This window comes from Xiphophorus hellerii, chromosome 5 (genome assembly GCF_003331165.1).
Source record: "Xiphophorus hellerii strain 12219 chromosome 5, Xiphophorus_hellerii-4.1, whole genome shotgun sequence".
Lineage (NCBI taxonomy): Eukaryota > Metazoa > Chordata > Actinopteri > Cyprinodontiformes > Poeciliidae > Xiphophorus > Xiphophorus hellerii.
Window position 1 is genome coordinate 395,340 of NC_045676.1, and position 12,123 is coordinate 407,462.

Consider the following 12,123-nt stretch of genomic DNA (forward strand, 5'->3'; position numbering starts at 1 on the left):
ATTAGTGTGCTCATATTTATCTTTCATAATCACAGTTGATGGCAGGGAGAGCTTTGAGCCTGATATTTGTTGTCAAAGCTCTGGTTCTTGTGAATTCAGCTGGCTGGTTACTTTGTAATGGAGTCCATGATTACCCATCATGCATCTGTGCACAGAAACGCCCAAGTTACAAGAATAAACAACAAATTTGTGGATAGTTTGGGTATATTTTTAAAGTAGTCAAGTACAGGAAGGAGGTAAAAGTTTATTTAGCAGCAGATCTTCATGTTTGGAGGTTTTCTCTTGTTATGAAAGTGAAAGTAAAACCGCTGAGGAGAAGGGGGTGAACCAGAGGGCTATAAATACTGCTCTGAGACAGCATGCTAGTGTCCTAGTTCTCTAGGACATATACTAAAATTGGAACGATACAGAGAAGATTAGCATGGCCCCTGCGCAAGGATGACACGCAAATTCGTGAAGCGTTCCTCATTTTCTTTTTCGTCAGAAGAACAAAAAACATCTGAGAAGAACTAAATGGCACTGTCAAATCACTGTTCAACTAACTTCCTGAACACTTTTCCTCCAGAAGCTCAGTTCCCAGAACCTTTAGCCAAGCCAGGTAGGTTCTTTCACCGAGGAGTCTGGCAGGTTATGTGGACAACATCCCATGGCGGTCAGTGGGTTTGTACCGCCACCCCTTCGCCATTGGCAACAGGCTCACGCCATTCCCACATGTGTCCATTAAGGCAAACATCATTCAGATCCAGTTTGGTGTCAGTCTGTCATTCTTGTGCGAGTTAGAGCCAAACCGTACGGAAACGGCAAGGAATCGCGAGACGCCGCCGTGCCACGCCCACATGGCCTGTCCACCAATCAGCTTTCAGAGGCGAACTCAGCATCACCTTGTTCTGTCACCAGATGAGGTTTGAAATCTCTGAGTCAGAGTGTAAAGGACGATGTCATCAGCAAAATATTTGACTGCCAAGGTAGAAGGGGGTGGGGCTAAGGTGATGTCACCAACTGGCCATGTGAACTTTTTATATTAATAGCCTTTATGGACTATAAATAGAACATATTTCCCAATAAGCTCCTTTTTAATCTGGTTTGTATTTGTATTTTTTTTGTAGTTATAATTTAATCCATTCCATAAATCACTCCACACCGATAAACAAAAACTCTTTTTTTGTTTCGTCTCCCATTAATTAACTTGTGCTGCCTTTTGTAAGTTAAGCGGGACCAGCAAGGTTGAAACCGCACTAGAACGCCCCCTGGTGGATATTTTGTTATGTTTTGGTGACGCTAAAAGAGAAAATAGATCCAAGATGGTGGAACGCGTCACCGAACAGATCATGATTTAAGCTGATTATTATCCTTATTCGTTGTGTTTCAGACAAGATTTGTTCGTAAGTATTGGTTAATTGTAAAAGCAATAATTGTCTCTTTGTTTTATGTAACTGGTGTAAATATACGCTGGAGTCATTTAGGAAAAAGTTTTTATTTTTAGCTAGCAGCAAGAATGGCTAATTTGCTATGTTCGTTTGCTAATACTCAGTTTTGTATGTTTGAGTTTAAGATGGCCAAAGTGATGGCAGGGGTCAGAGGTCACGTTGTCTGGCTGTCTAGCTGCTGAAAACTGGAAATCTCAGGGCGAGGACAGCACATAACTAGTTAGATAAATTGGAATTTTCTATAGTAATAATGAACATTTCAATTATATGAATTTAATAGATTAAATTAATGCGCTACTGTAAAAAATGAATATTAATAAGCACTAAAAGTTTTACAAATTGTACAGATTTTCTTTAAAACGTGGGAGTGATGCTCGGCTGTTCGGTTCAGAATAATATTTTGTGTAACTAGGTCACCAGGAAGCTCTCAGTTTTTATTTTTCCTCACCTAATAAATTTATTCTAATCAAATTTTCGCCTAAGCTTATTATAAATATGACAAACACTGCAGAAGGAGAAGAGAAAATATTTTATCAAATGAAATAAATATATTCTACAGATGGGTTTTGGAAAGAACAATTGTTTTACTGTCAATCAACATCACTGACATTTTTGAACTTTTGTGCATATTTAAAATAAGATAAGTAAACTTTATTTATGGACAGATTTTTTATTTTGGCAAAACAGGATAATCATTCTTTAGGGGGTTTATGACGATTCAACTTCAAGTTGGTTTAAACTTTAAGTTGCTCATTTAGGAATGAGTAATTATGGAAGCTGTAAAACATTAACTTCCTTTAATGGGTCGTATATTAAAAAGGGTCAGAGGTCAGCAATCTGAAATACTGTTATGATTGAAATAAAGGAGCAGTCTCTTAAAACGCTACGTCTACCGAGTTATGTATGGCGCTAACAAGATGAATGATCACTTTATTAATAAATAGTATAAAATGTAACTTTAGTCTCAGGAATTTTAATGTATTAAATTTACCAAAATGTTTGGGAATTTCAAGTTGTGCACAGGAGCAGAACAGAGTATAAGTAGATGTTTGTAAGGCAGGAGCAGCCTATGCAGTGATGAAGGTCAAAGGTCACCAGATTAAAATATCACAAGCAGGAAAACTAACAGAATCAGAACCAGGAGCAAAAAAAGCTTTAAAAAGACAAAAACCAGGAAGAGAACACATAAAACTCTCCTGAGAACAAAATGAATACAAGTATGATTGAAAGTCTGATTAACTATTAATGGTTTTCAAGACGAAATACATAAATAATAGAAATAATAATAAATAAATGAATAAAATAAGAGCTGATGATGGGGCCCATTTTAAGAACCGAGGACCTGCAGCAGGTGGAGACAGTACTGGGTTGAAGCATCCGGTAGGCTCCGTCTATGTAGTGGGCTCCGTCTATGTAGTGGGCTCCGTCTATGTAGTGGGCTCCGTCTATGCAGTGGGCTCCGTCTATGCGGTGGGCTCCGTCTATGTAGTGGGCTCCGTCTATGTAGTGGGCTCCGTCTATGCGGTGGGCTCCGTCTATGTAGTGGGCTCCGTCTATGCGGTGGGCTCCGTCTATGCGGTGGGCTCCGTCTATCACCACTGAAATGCATGAATTGAAAGATAAAGAATAAATTGGAGAATCTTTATTGGCGAATCTGTGCACAGACAATAAAATTCATTAAAATTTATGTTAATGCTTTATCTCTTGCTTTAATGTTCATCAGGAGCTTATTAACAAGTTTTACTCCACAGGATCTCTGGACAGGATGACCGGTCCGGACCAGTGACAGGGACCGACCCGTTTTAAGTTAAAGTTAGTGAAGGTTGTGGATGCAGGTTGATTTTTCTATGTTATAATGTAAAGGGTATTCTTAGACTTCCCAGATTCTTGCCTTTAGTTCATTCTATCTTAACAAAACTTTTAATAAGGTTTGTGTCTTTTAAACTTCTCTTTTCTTTTGTTTTAATTTTATGTCTTTAAAATCTAATCTCAAGTTTTTGTTGTTAAATGTAAGGGGCCTGAGAGAAAATGTCAAAAGGAAGGCGATGTTTATGTAGAAACAAGAATCCACATTTTATTCTTCTTTAGAAACCCATTCAACGGACTCTGATGAAAGATTTTGGTCAAATCAGATCAAATTACTTATTCTCATGGTACTTCAAAATCAGCAGGTGTGGCTATATTACTGAATAACTTTCCAGGGAAAATAATATATACAAAACATGACAGTGGAGGCCATTGGTCTCTTTCTGTATTACATATTGAGGACTCATTAATAATCCTAGGTAATATTTATGGTTACTGTATCATTTCGAAAAATAAAGAGCTTCTTACTATGATTGAAGTAAATATCAAACAAGTTAAACACAGATTTCCTACTAAATATGTTTTATTAGGTGGGATTGGAACATGGTTATGGACTCTTGATAGATACCCAAACAAATCTGCTAATGTTCATCCAAACCGGATTCTGTCTGATTTCTGTACCAGTTTGGGTCTTATTGACTTATGGGGAGACAAACATATTAATGAAAAACAGTTCTCTTGGTTTAAATCAGACGCTTCAAGCAGATCTAGAATAGATTTTTGGTTAGGAACGGATGATATTCTCACACTAACATCAGACTGTAATATGTCTCCAACTCCTCTCACTGATCACTGCAGCATTAATTTATTAATTACTCCTCTTCCTGACAGTTTGAGACATGGAGGGTTTTGGAAATTCAATGCAAATCTCTTAAACTATGAATTATATTGCAGGGAAATCAAGAAACTAGTGAAAAGATTCTGTTAGACGATTCAATAATAACCTACACTAAAAAATGGGAATACCTAAAATATAAGATACGGGCTTACTCTATCTCTTTCAGCAAAAACCTAAAAAGAAACAATGGCCTGGAAGCAGTAAGGTTAGTTAAAGAGTTAAACCTACTATGTGAGTGTCGTGGAAAAAATACTATTTCCAATCACTGTTCAGGTGAAATCACTCAATCAGGTTTATTCAGATATTGATCAGAATACAGAGAGTTTGTAGGACAATCAGTAATGAAGCAGGTCTGGATGAAAAGCTGCCAGGCAGAGAAACACATGAGTTTTATACCAAAGATAAAGAATTAAAACAAAGGAGAGACAGTCTGGTTCTGATGCAGCTGCAGAAAACAACTTCCAACCTTCTACATGGAACCAAATGGTTCTTTTGGTGAGAGTTCACAATCATTCATATAACATGACTAGCAGATGTTACCTTAATGTAATTTTTCCATCACGTTAAACAAATGTTGACTGATGCTGACAAAAATAACCTGGTGACCCTACAAGCTAAATTAGACTCAATCTACGAAAGAAAAGAGCTTTTGTCAGATCCAGAGCTGCGTGGATTCAGGAAGGGAAAAAACAGTTCATACTTCTGCAGGCTGGAAAAGAGGAGGCAAGTTAAAAAGCACATTCAATCCCTTATTATTAACAACAATGAATGTACGGACCAAATTCTAATGGCAAAAGAAATGAGCAACTTTTACCAAAACCTTTATTGCTCTTCTTTTTCAACCCCGGACTGCGGCCTTCTGCTAGACCAAGTCAAAGACTTTGTCCCTCAAATCTCTGATGATTTCAAGGAAAACTGCGACAAAGATATTAATATGGAAGAACTAGACAGCGCCACCATGTGCTTGAAGCTGGATAAATCTCCCTGCTCTGATGGCCTTACTGCCAATTTCTATAGACACTTCTGGGATGTTCTCAGAGAATTTATGTTCCAGGTTTTTAAAGAGATCTTGTGTGATAATTCACTTCCACACACCATGAAACAGGAAGTTATCACCCTGAAACCCAAACAGGAAGAGACAACAAGGTTCTCCACAATTACCGTCCGATCACCTTCTACACTGTGATTATAAACTACTGACGTATATCTATACAAATAGATTAAAGACTGGCCTTAAAGACGTTATTTCTGAAACACAGGCAGGTTTTATGTCCAAAAGATCTATACATGATAACATCAGGTTGGTGCAGGATTTACTCCAGTACAGTGACCTGACTGAGGATAAAGGCTTCATCCTTTTCCTAGATTTCTACAAAGCCTTTGATATGTTGGAACATCAGTTTCTTTTCAAAGTTTTACACATGTTTGGATTTGGACCAAACTTCTGCAGAATAATAAAAAGCTTTTATAACAAGTTCAGTTGCTCTGCCACACGGTGCGTCTCCACGGTTCTCCATTAATAGGGGAGTAAAACAGGGCTGCAATATTTCCCCGTTTCTCTTCATCTTAGCTGTTGAAATGATGAGTATTTTCATAAAAAACTCAAATAGACCCAAATTGAAAGTTTTAGATGACCAAATTATAATCAGTCAACTAGCTGATGACACCACAGTTTTTTTGAAGAGTCTAGACCAAACCCCTAAAGTACTTGAGTTAATTAATACTTTCTCCAAAGCATCAGGATTGACCTTTAACCTGCAGAAGTGTGAACTGATGGCGATTCATGGCTCTGATCTGACGGAAGCTTATAGTATCCCATTAAATCCTCAGTTAAATATCTGGGAATTTTAATGACTAAAGATGCTAAACTCAGTGAAACTGTTAACATAGAGAATAAAATACAAAATTGCAAATCTCAGTTAAATAGAAGCTCCAAAGAGATCTGACCCTGTTTGGGAGAACCTGTTGGACCAAAATGGAGTCGCTGTCCCGGTGCATATACCCAGCTTATTCTATGGCCAAATCTAATAAATATATTAAAGCTATAAATCAGCTGAACTTTAATTTTATCTGGAAAAATCGAGTCCACTACTTAAAGAAAGCAAATCTGGTTAAAGACTTTAAAGATGGAGGTTTACAAGCTGTTGACTTTGAGTGTTTAAATGCGGTCTTAAAGGTAAACTGGTTGAAATCTTTTCTAATGAATAGAAATAGTTTCTGGTTTTGTCTCCCCAAAGGTTTGTTTAAAAAAATTGGATGCATGGATTTTGTTCTTAGATGTGACTTTGATGTCAACAGACTTCCTGTTAAGTTATCTGCCTTTACAAGCAGGTTTTGTTGTGTTGGAATGTCGTGTTCTGGGGTTTCTGTGTGTTAATTTCGAGTTTTCTGTGTCTTTGAGTCTCTTCGTTGTCCTGTCCTCCCCTTGATTGTTCCCAGGTGTGTCTCGTTCTGTGATTACCCTCCCGTGTATTTAATGCCACCTGTGTGTCTGCGTCTCTGTCGGGTCCTTGTCTTGCAATTGTCGAATGTTTGCTCAGTCCTTTGCGTTGTCCAGTCTATCTACCAGTTGCTACCGGCGTTGAGCCCTGGCTTCTGCTCAGTCGTGCTGCCTGGTTGTTTGTGGACTATTTTAGACTTCATTCGTCATTAAAATCATCATTATTCATCTAACCTGGTTCCATCTGCGTCTGCCTCACCTCCTCACCACACCGTTTCATGACATGGAAACTAATGTACACACACAACTTCACTCCTCACCAAACTCCATCTGGAACAACAGATCTGTGCTACACAGGAATAAGTCTCTGTGTTTGGATCACTGGATGGAAAAAGGAATTTGGTCCATAAGACATTTTCTTAATGACAGTGGAGATTGGTTGTCTTATGACGAATTTTGCTTATTGTATAATTTGAACTGCTCAGGTACTCAGTTTAACACAGTAATGAACTCTGACCCCTCTGCAGTCAAATATCTGGTTCAACATATAAATATTCAATCAGCAAATCTTCAGTTACTTCAACTGTTTGGATTTAACCTTTTGGACAAAAGTAATTCTAACAAACGAATGTGTCAGCATCTAACTAACGCTATATTTCCTGTCCGACCAAATAAAAACTCCATTTTAAATTTGTTTTCTGATTCAGAGGTTAACTGAGGTTAACTGTGGAGAACTGCTGACCTTAAATCTCCTCTAAGTCCTAAAGCTAAAGAAGTTCATTTTAAAATTCTCAATAACATTTTTCCATCCAGGGAATTATTAAGACAAAGATTCAACTTTGATACCAACAGCTGGACCTTTTGTGACAACGACTGAAACAACAGATCGTCTCTTTTTCTATTGTGTGCAAACTGGAACATTTTGGAGGAACTTTCAGGACTGGATCTCATCCAAACTTTCCTCCATCGTCCCTTAAAAAGAGAGGATCTAATATTTGGACCCACAGAGACAGAAGAACCTCATTCAACCTGCTGATCCTCACCAAATTCTTCATCCACTGCTGTAAATGGGAAATAGAAATCCTGACTTTTCAGCTTTTAAAAACCTTTTAATGGACAAAAATCACTTCAGAACCTTAAAACTGATGAAAAACCAGCAGGAATAAATCAAACTTTTAGACGCCTAGAATGGTGTGAATTCAGTAGAAAACTAAAGGCCCTTTGTCTCTGCTTGTTTTCGGTTTGTTTTTTTCATTATGCTATCCCTCTGTTTGATGTCTGATAAATTTTATTTATTTATAATTTTATTTTACCTGTTTAATTTTTTTTTTTTTATTGTCTTATAATTGTATGTGTGCCTTAAGCCTGTGAGACTTGTTTTCTCCATGTATGAACACGCCACTTGATATTGTACACTTGTTCAAAATGTTTAATAAAAAATCAAAAATCTCGAGATCGTGAAAGAACCAGAAGGAAATCTTTAAAAGAACGCTCTTGGAAAGCAGAATGAAAATATGCACAATGATGGAAGAATAATAAAATGATAAGATAAATTAAAAAGCGAGGCCCGGTTTCCTGGCGGTGGGGGAGGATGTGGCCCTGGGGTCCACCTGGGTCAGACTTTGGCCGTTTTGCTGTGACTGTAGAATCGTGTGATGTTCGTTCAAACGCTTTTGCCTTCGTGACAAAAGAAAACTTTGGCTTAATTACTGAGAAGACTGAAGCTTGTTTTCCAGTCTGCAGGCGCAGAGTCCAGAGTTATGAACTGAAACTTTTTCTGTTCGTAGAGATGGAGGATGAAAAAACATTTCCTTTCATCTTTCCTTCACGGAGTCTTTGCTCCTTTTCTCTGCTTCATTTCTTAATAAAATAATAATCAAAATGCATTTTGATTTCGTTCCTGACTGCGTTTCATCATAGGTAGATTTAACACCGTCAAAAGAAATGAAGACGAAGATATGGGGACAAACATCAGATTCTTTGTGTCCATTTGAACCGCCATCACTGAGGCGTTTAATCAATAAACATTCAATTATCCAAATGGTTATTGATTTGTAATAATAAAACATAAACAATAAATGTTTTTCTTTGCATTGTGAAATAGTTTTTAGAACACACCAAGTTTGTTAATTAGTCTAAACTAAATTTAGAGCTAATCTGGCCAACATGCCTGACCTTTGACCTGGACTGACTCGTCGCTGTTGATCACTTTATTTTTATTTAATGCTTTATTCTTACATATTTCTGGTGCCGTCGTGACGTAGTTATGGGAATTTAGAGGTCGTGTTCATTACTGGGTAAAACCTTTTTATTGGCCGTCTCCCGTGACAACGCCCCCCCCCCCCCCCCCCCCCCCCCCCCCTCTACGTCAGCTTCTGATTGGTTGATCAGTTCTTCTTGATGGCTCCTTCTGCAGAAGCAGGATGTTGGTCCGACTCGCTCCAACCAGTCCTCAGGGTTTGGTCGGGTTAAAATTTCATCTGTTTATTATTTATGAAAACTTCTGGGTTTGATCGGCTCCGTGGGAATTTGCTCCTTAAGTTTCCCTTTGCATCCAAGCCCGATCCAGCATCGGCCTGACCTCATCACCAGAACCGGCTGGCAGGTTCAAAGGGACCGCCTGGATGTCTGACCCAGAGGTCTGTCCGTCCTGCAGACCCGCCGCATCTGTCCAGAACCCGCTTTACTGCCCTAGATTACAGACAGGAATTTTAACTTTTATTTCACACGATAGAATAGAATAGAATAGAATTCAACTTTATTGTCATTGCACTGTCACAAGTACAAGCAACGAGATGTAGTAGCAACGATCACATAACGCAGACATTAAATCCACGTCTGGACCCTGACCGCTCTGGTAGCAACAATAAAAACAAACAATAAAAGTTTTATTAATTAACTCGCTTAACTTGTATATCTCTCAGAAACCAATTTCAGACAGCTGGAATGCGAGCGTGGTGAGGCCGATTTTATGTTAAAACGACCTGCCATAATGTCTGACGTCGCTCCGGAGGAAACTCCTCCCACACCGGCTTGCCGTCACTAAACAAACGGACCCTCTTGGAACCAGGTTCCTGGTTCTGCTGCGACCGGAAGCTCAGAAAACCGGAGACACTGGGCAGGTAAGACCGACACCAGGTGGACACTTCCTGTCTCCGCTGGAGGACATAAAACAAATATCATTGTTTTATGATATTTTTAGCTTCCAACTTCCTTAAACACGCAGCATCGGTGAGAAACGGCATATTTATGGTTTCATAAATATCTGCTATTTATTAACCAAGTGCTTTAAAGATGATCCAAGAAATAATCTTTAATCTTTAATTTGCTTTAAAAATGTAAACAAAGTATTTTTTCCAAATGAAAGATTTCTGAACAAACCGTAAATCTAAACTTGAGTCGGTGACGTCACTTAATTCTCTTCTTTAATAAAGTATTATTACACAAGTCAAATGTAGAAGTGCATAAATAAACAGTATGAAAGTTTGTCCGAATGTCGGAATCTGTCGGTATTCAATATTTTAATTATATAAAATATAGTTTCTAAAAAGTAAAAAGTAAACTTCAAGTTTCATTTAAATGAAACTTTAATCCTGAGCTTTCTGGAGGTGTATGTACACTTATGACCCTGAATGGATCCTGAATGGATCCTGATTTAACTTCCTGTTTCCTGTGGTGGGTTGGAGGTTTAACTGCGTGTCCTCAGGTGTCCTCCAGAGTTCTGCCTGCAGGTCCAGACCAGCTGAGTGCTTTCAGTGGGTGTTTGTGTCCCCTCAGGGTGGAGACATGTCCTCAGACCAGGAGCAGCCGCTCACTGCACTGATCCCAGGTAAGACCGCTGTCTAGCTGCTCTCTGATTGGCTCCGACTCACCTGTAGGCCCCGCCCCCATCTTATTTTGCTAAAACTTGACGAACCCTCACAGTGCGTTACTGGTTGACCTTCCGCTAATGTGCTAACAGTGGAGCTAGCTTCTTGTTTAGCGCTTTGCTACCTTAAACATTTAGTGCGCTTAGCTTCCCTGAATTAATTTCTCCAGATAAATTCTGAATCGCTGATTTTCTTGGCTGTTTTGTAAACTGCCAAGAAAGTTCAAAGTTCAACATCTGTGTTGAAGTTTTGGTTATGATCTATTAAAAAGATTTTAGACGTTTATGCACATGCTCTTATTTTGAAGTGTATTTAAGCAGGAGTTCTATTTCCTCTAGTCATTTTTTTCTAAAGAAACTTTATTAACTGAACAAATACACATAAAAAACATATTAACTCTGATGTCTCATGTTCTAAAGCGGACCCGTTGGACCCGTTGGACCCGTCGGATCTCGTCCTGGACCCAGACACTACCAACAGCTGGCTCCTCGTGTCTCCGGACCTGCGCAGGGTGACGGTTTCGGACCGGTACCAGAACTACCCGCAGAACCCGCAGCGGTTCAACGCGGAGCTGCAGGTTCTGAGCCGGGCGGCGCTGACGGGTCGCCATGGCTTCGATGTGGAGTGGATGAGCGCCGACAACCGGGCCGCCGTCGGCGTTGCTCTGGCGTACGGAAGCGTTCCCAGGAAGGGAGCGGGCAGGGCCGCGTTCGGGCGGAACCGGGCGTCCTGGTTCTTCGCAGCAGAGGGAGATGTTCTGACTGCGTGGCACGGCGGGGAGAAGTGGACCTATGACGTTCCTGATGACGGCTATGAGCGGGTCCGGGTCCGTTTGGACCACGGTGGGGGGGTTCTGTCCTTCTTCCTGCTGACTGAAACCGGGCCGAGTCACGTTCACACCTTCAGAACCGAGTTCACCGAGGCGCTCTATCCGGGTTTCTGCGCTCGATCCACCGCCAGCTACGCTGGGTTCTGCTGAGGCCCACCGGGCCAGAACCAGAACCTCCACGGCGTTCAGAGGAACCACCTCAAACCGGGCCAGAACCCCTGAGTGAGCAGAAACCAAGTCTTGTTCCAGTTAGGACCGGACCGGTTCGGTTCTGAACAATGACCCGAGTTAAGGCGGATCCAGATAAGCCCTGAGACCGTCAACATCAGAACCGCCTTGTTGCTGTTTGTTTCCGGATGGGGGCGGGGCTTATTTTCATCTAAATTACCGGTTTATTTAATGATTACCATAAGCAGTTATAATAATTCTGAATTATTACGGACCTCTGGTTCCCAGTGGGAAGATCCAAGACACTGAAGACAGAAGTGGACTCATCATCACTCACTAAACTTTAATGTTTGAGGAGAAACTGCATTCAACAACCAATCACATGGCAGAATAAAGGCAGGGATCTCTGGTGACGTCACTCTGTGGCAGTGGGTTCAAAGTTCATGCAAGACTAAACATTGTGCACAACTAAAGGTGGAGGGAAGTCAGCAGCCGTCTGCAGACACAAGACGCATCCAGAGGCTTTCTGTCCAAACCGGGCCGGACGCCTGGCCGGATGCCGGGCCGGACGCCTGGCCGGACGCCTGGCCGGATGCCGGGCCGGACGCCTGGCCGGACGCCTGGCCGGACGCCTGGCCGGACACCGGGCCGGACGCCTGGCCGGACGCCTGGCCGGATGCCGGGCC

The 12,123-nt window shown here is 40.6% G+C and overlaps 1 protein-coding gene and 1 non-coding gene across 4 annotated transcripts; both read left to right on the forward strand.

Annotated features, from left to right (window-relative positions):
- The first annotated feature begins 367 nt into the window (after positions 1-367).
- Positions 368-473, forward strand: LOC116720860 (U6 spliceosomal RNA). Its single transcript, XR_004339474.1, has one exon. It is a non-coding gene; the product is annotated as a U6 spliceosomal RNA (small nuclear RNA).
- An 8,916-nt stretch (positions 474-9,389) lies between these two features.
- LOC116720126 (stonustoxin subunit alpha-like) lies at positions 9,390-12,003 on the forward strand. 3 transcript variants are annotated; one of them, XM_032563225.1, is made up of 3 exons: positions 9,390-9,802; positions 10,258-10,400; positions 10,860-12,003. In XM_032563225.1, the coding sequence occupies exons 2-3, from the start codon at positions 10,358-10,360 to the stop codon at positions 11,417-11,419; spliced, it is 603 nt and encodes a 200-aa protein (XP_032419116.1). In that variant the 5' UTR covers positions 9,390-9,802; positions 10,258-10,357; the 3' UTR covers positions 11,420-12,003. The 3 variants fall into 3 exon arrangements, with proteins under 3 accessions (XP_032419116.1, XP_032419118.1, XP_032419117.1); XM_032563227.1 differs by having other exon boundaries at positions 9,390-9,693; XM_032563226.1 differs by lacking the exon at positions 9,390-9,802 and having other exon boundaries at positions 10,166-10,400.
- The last annotated feature ends 120 nt before the right edge of the window (positions 12,004-12,123 follow it).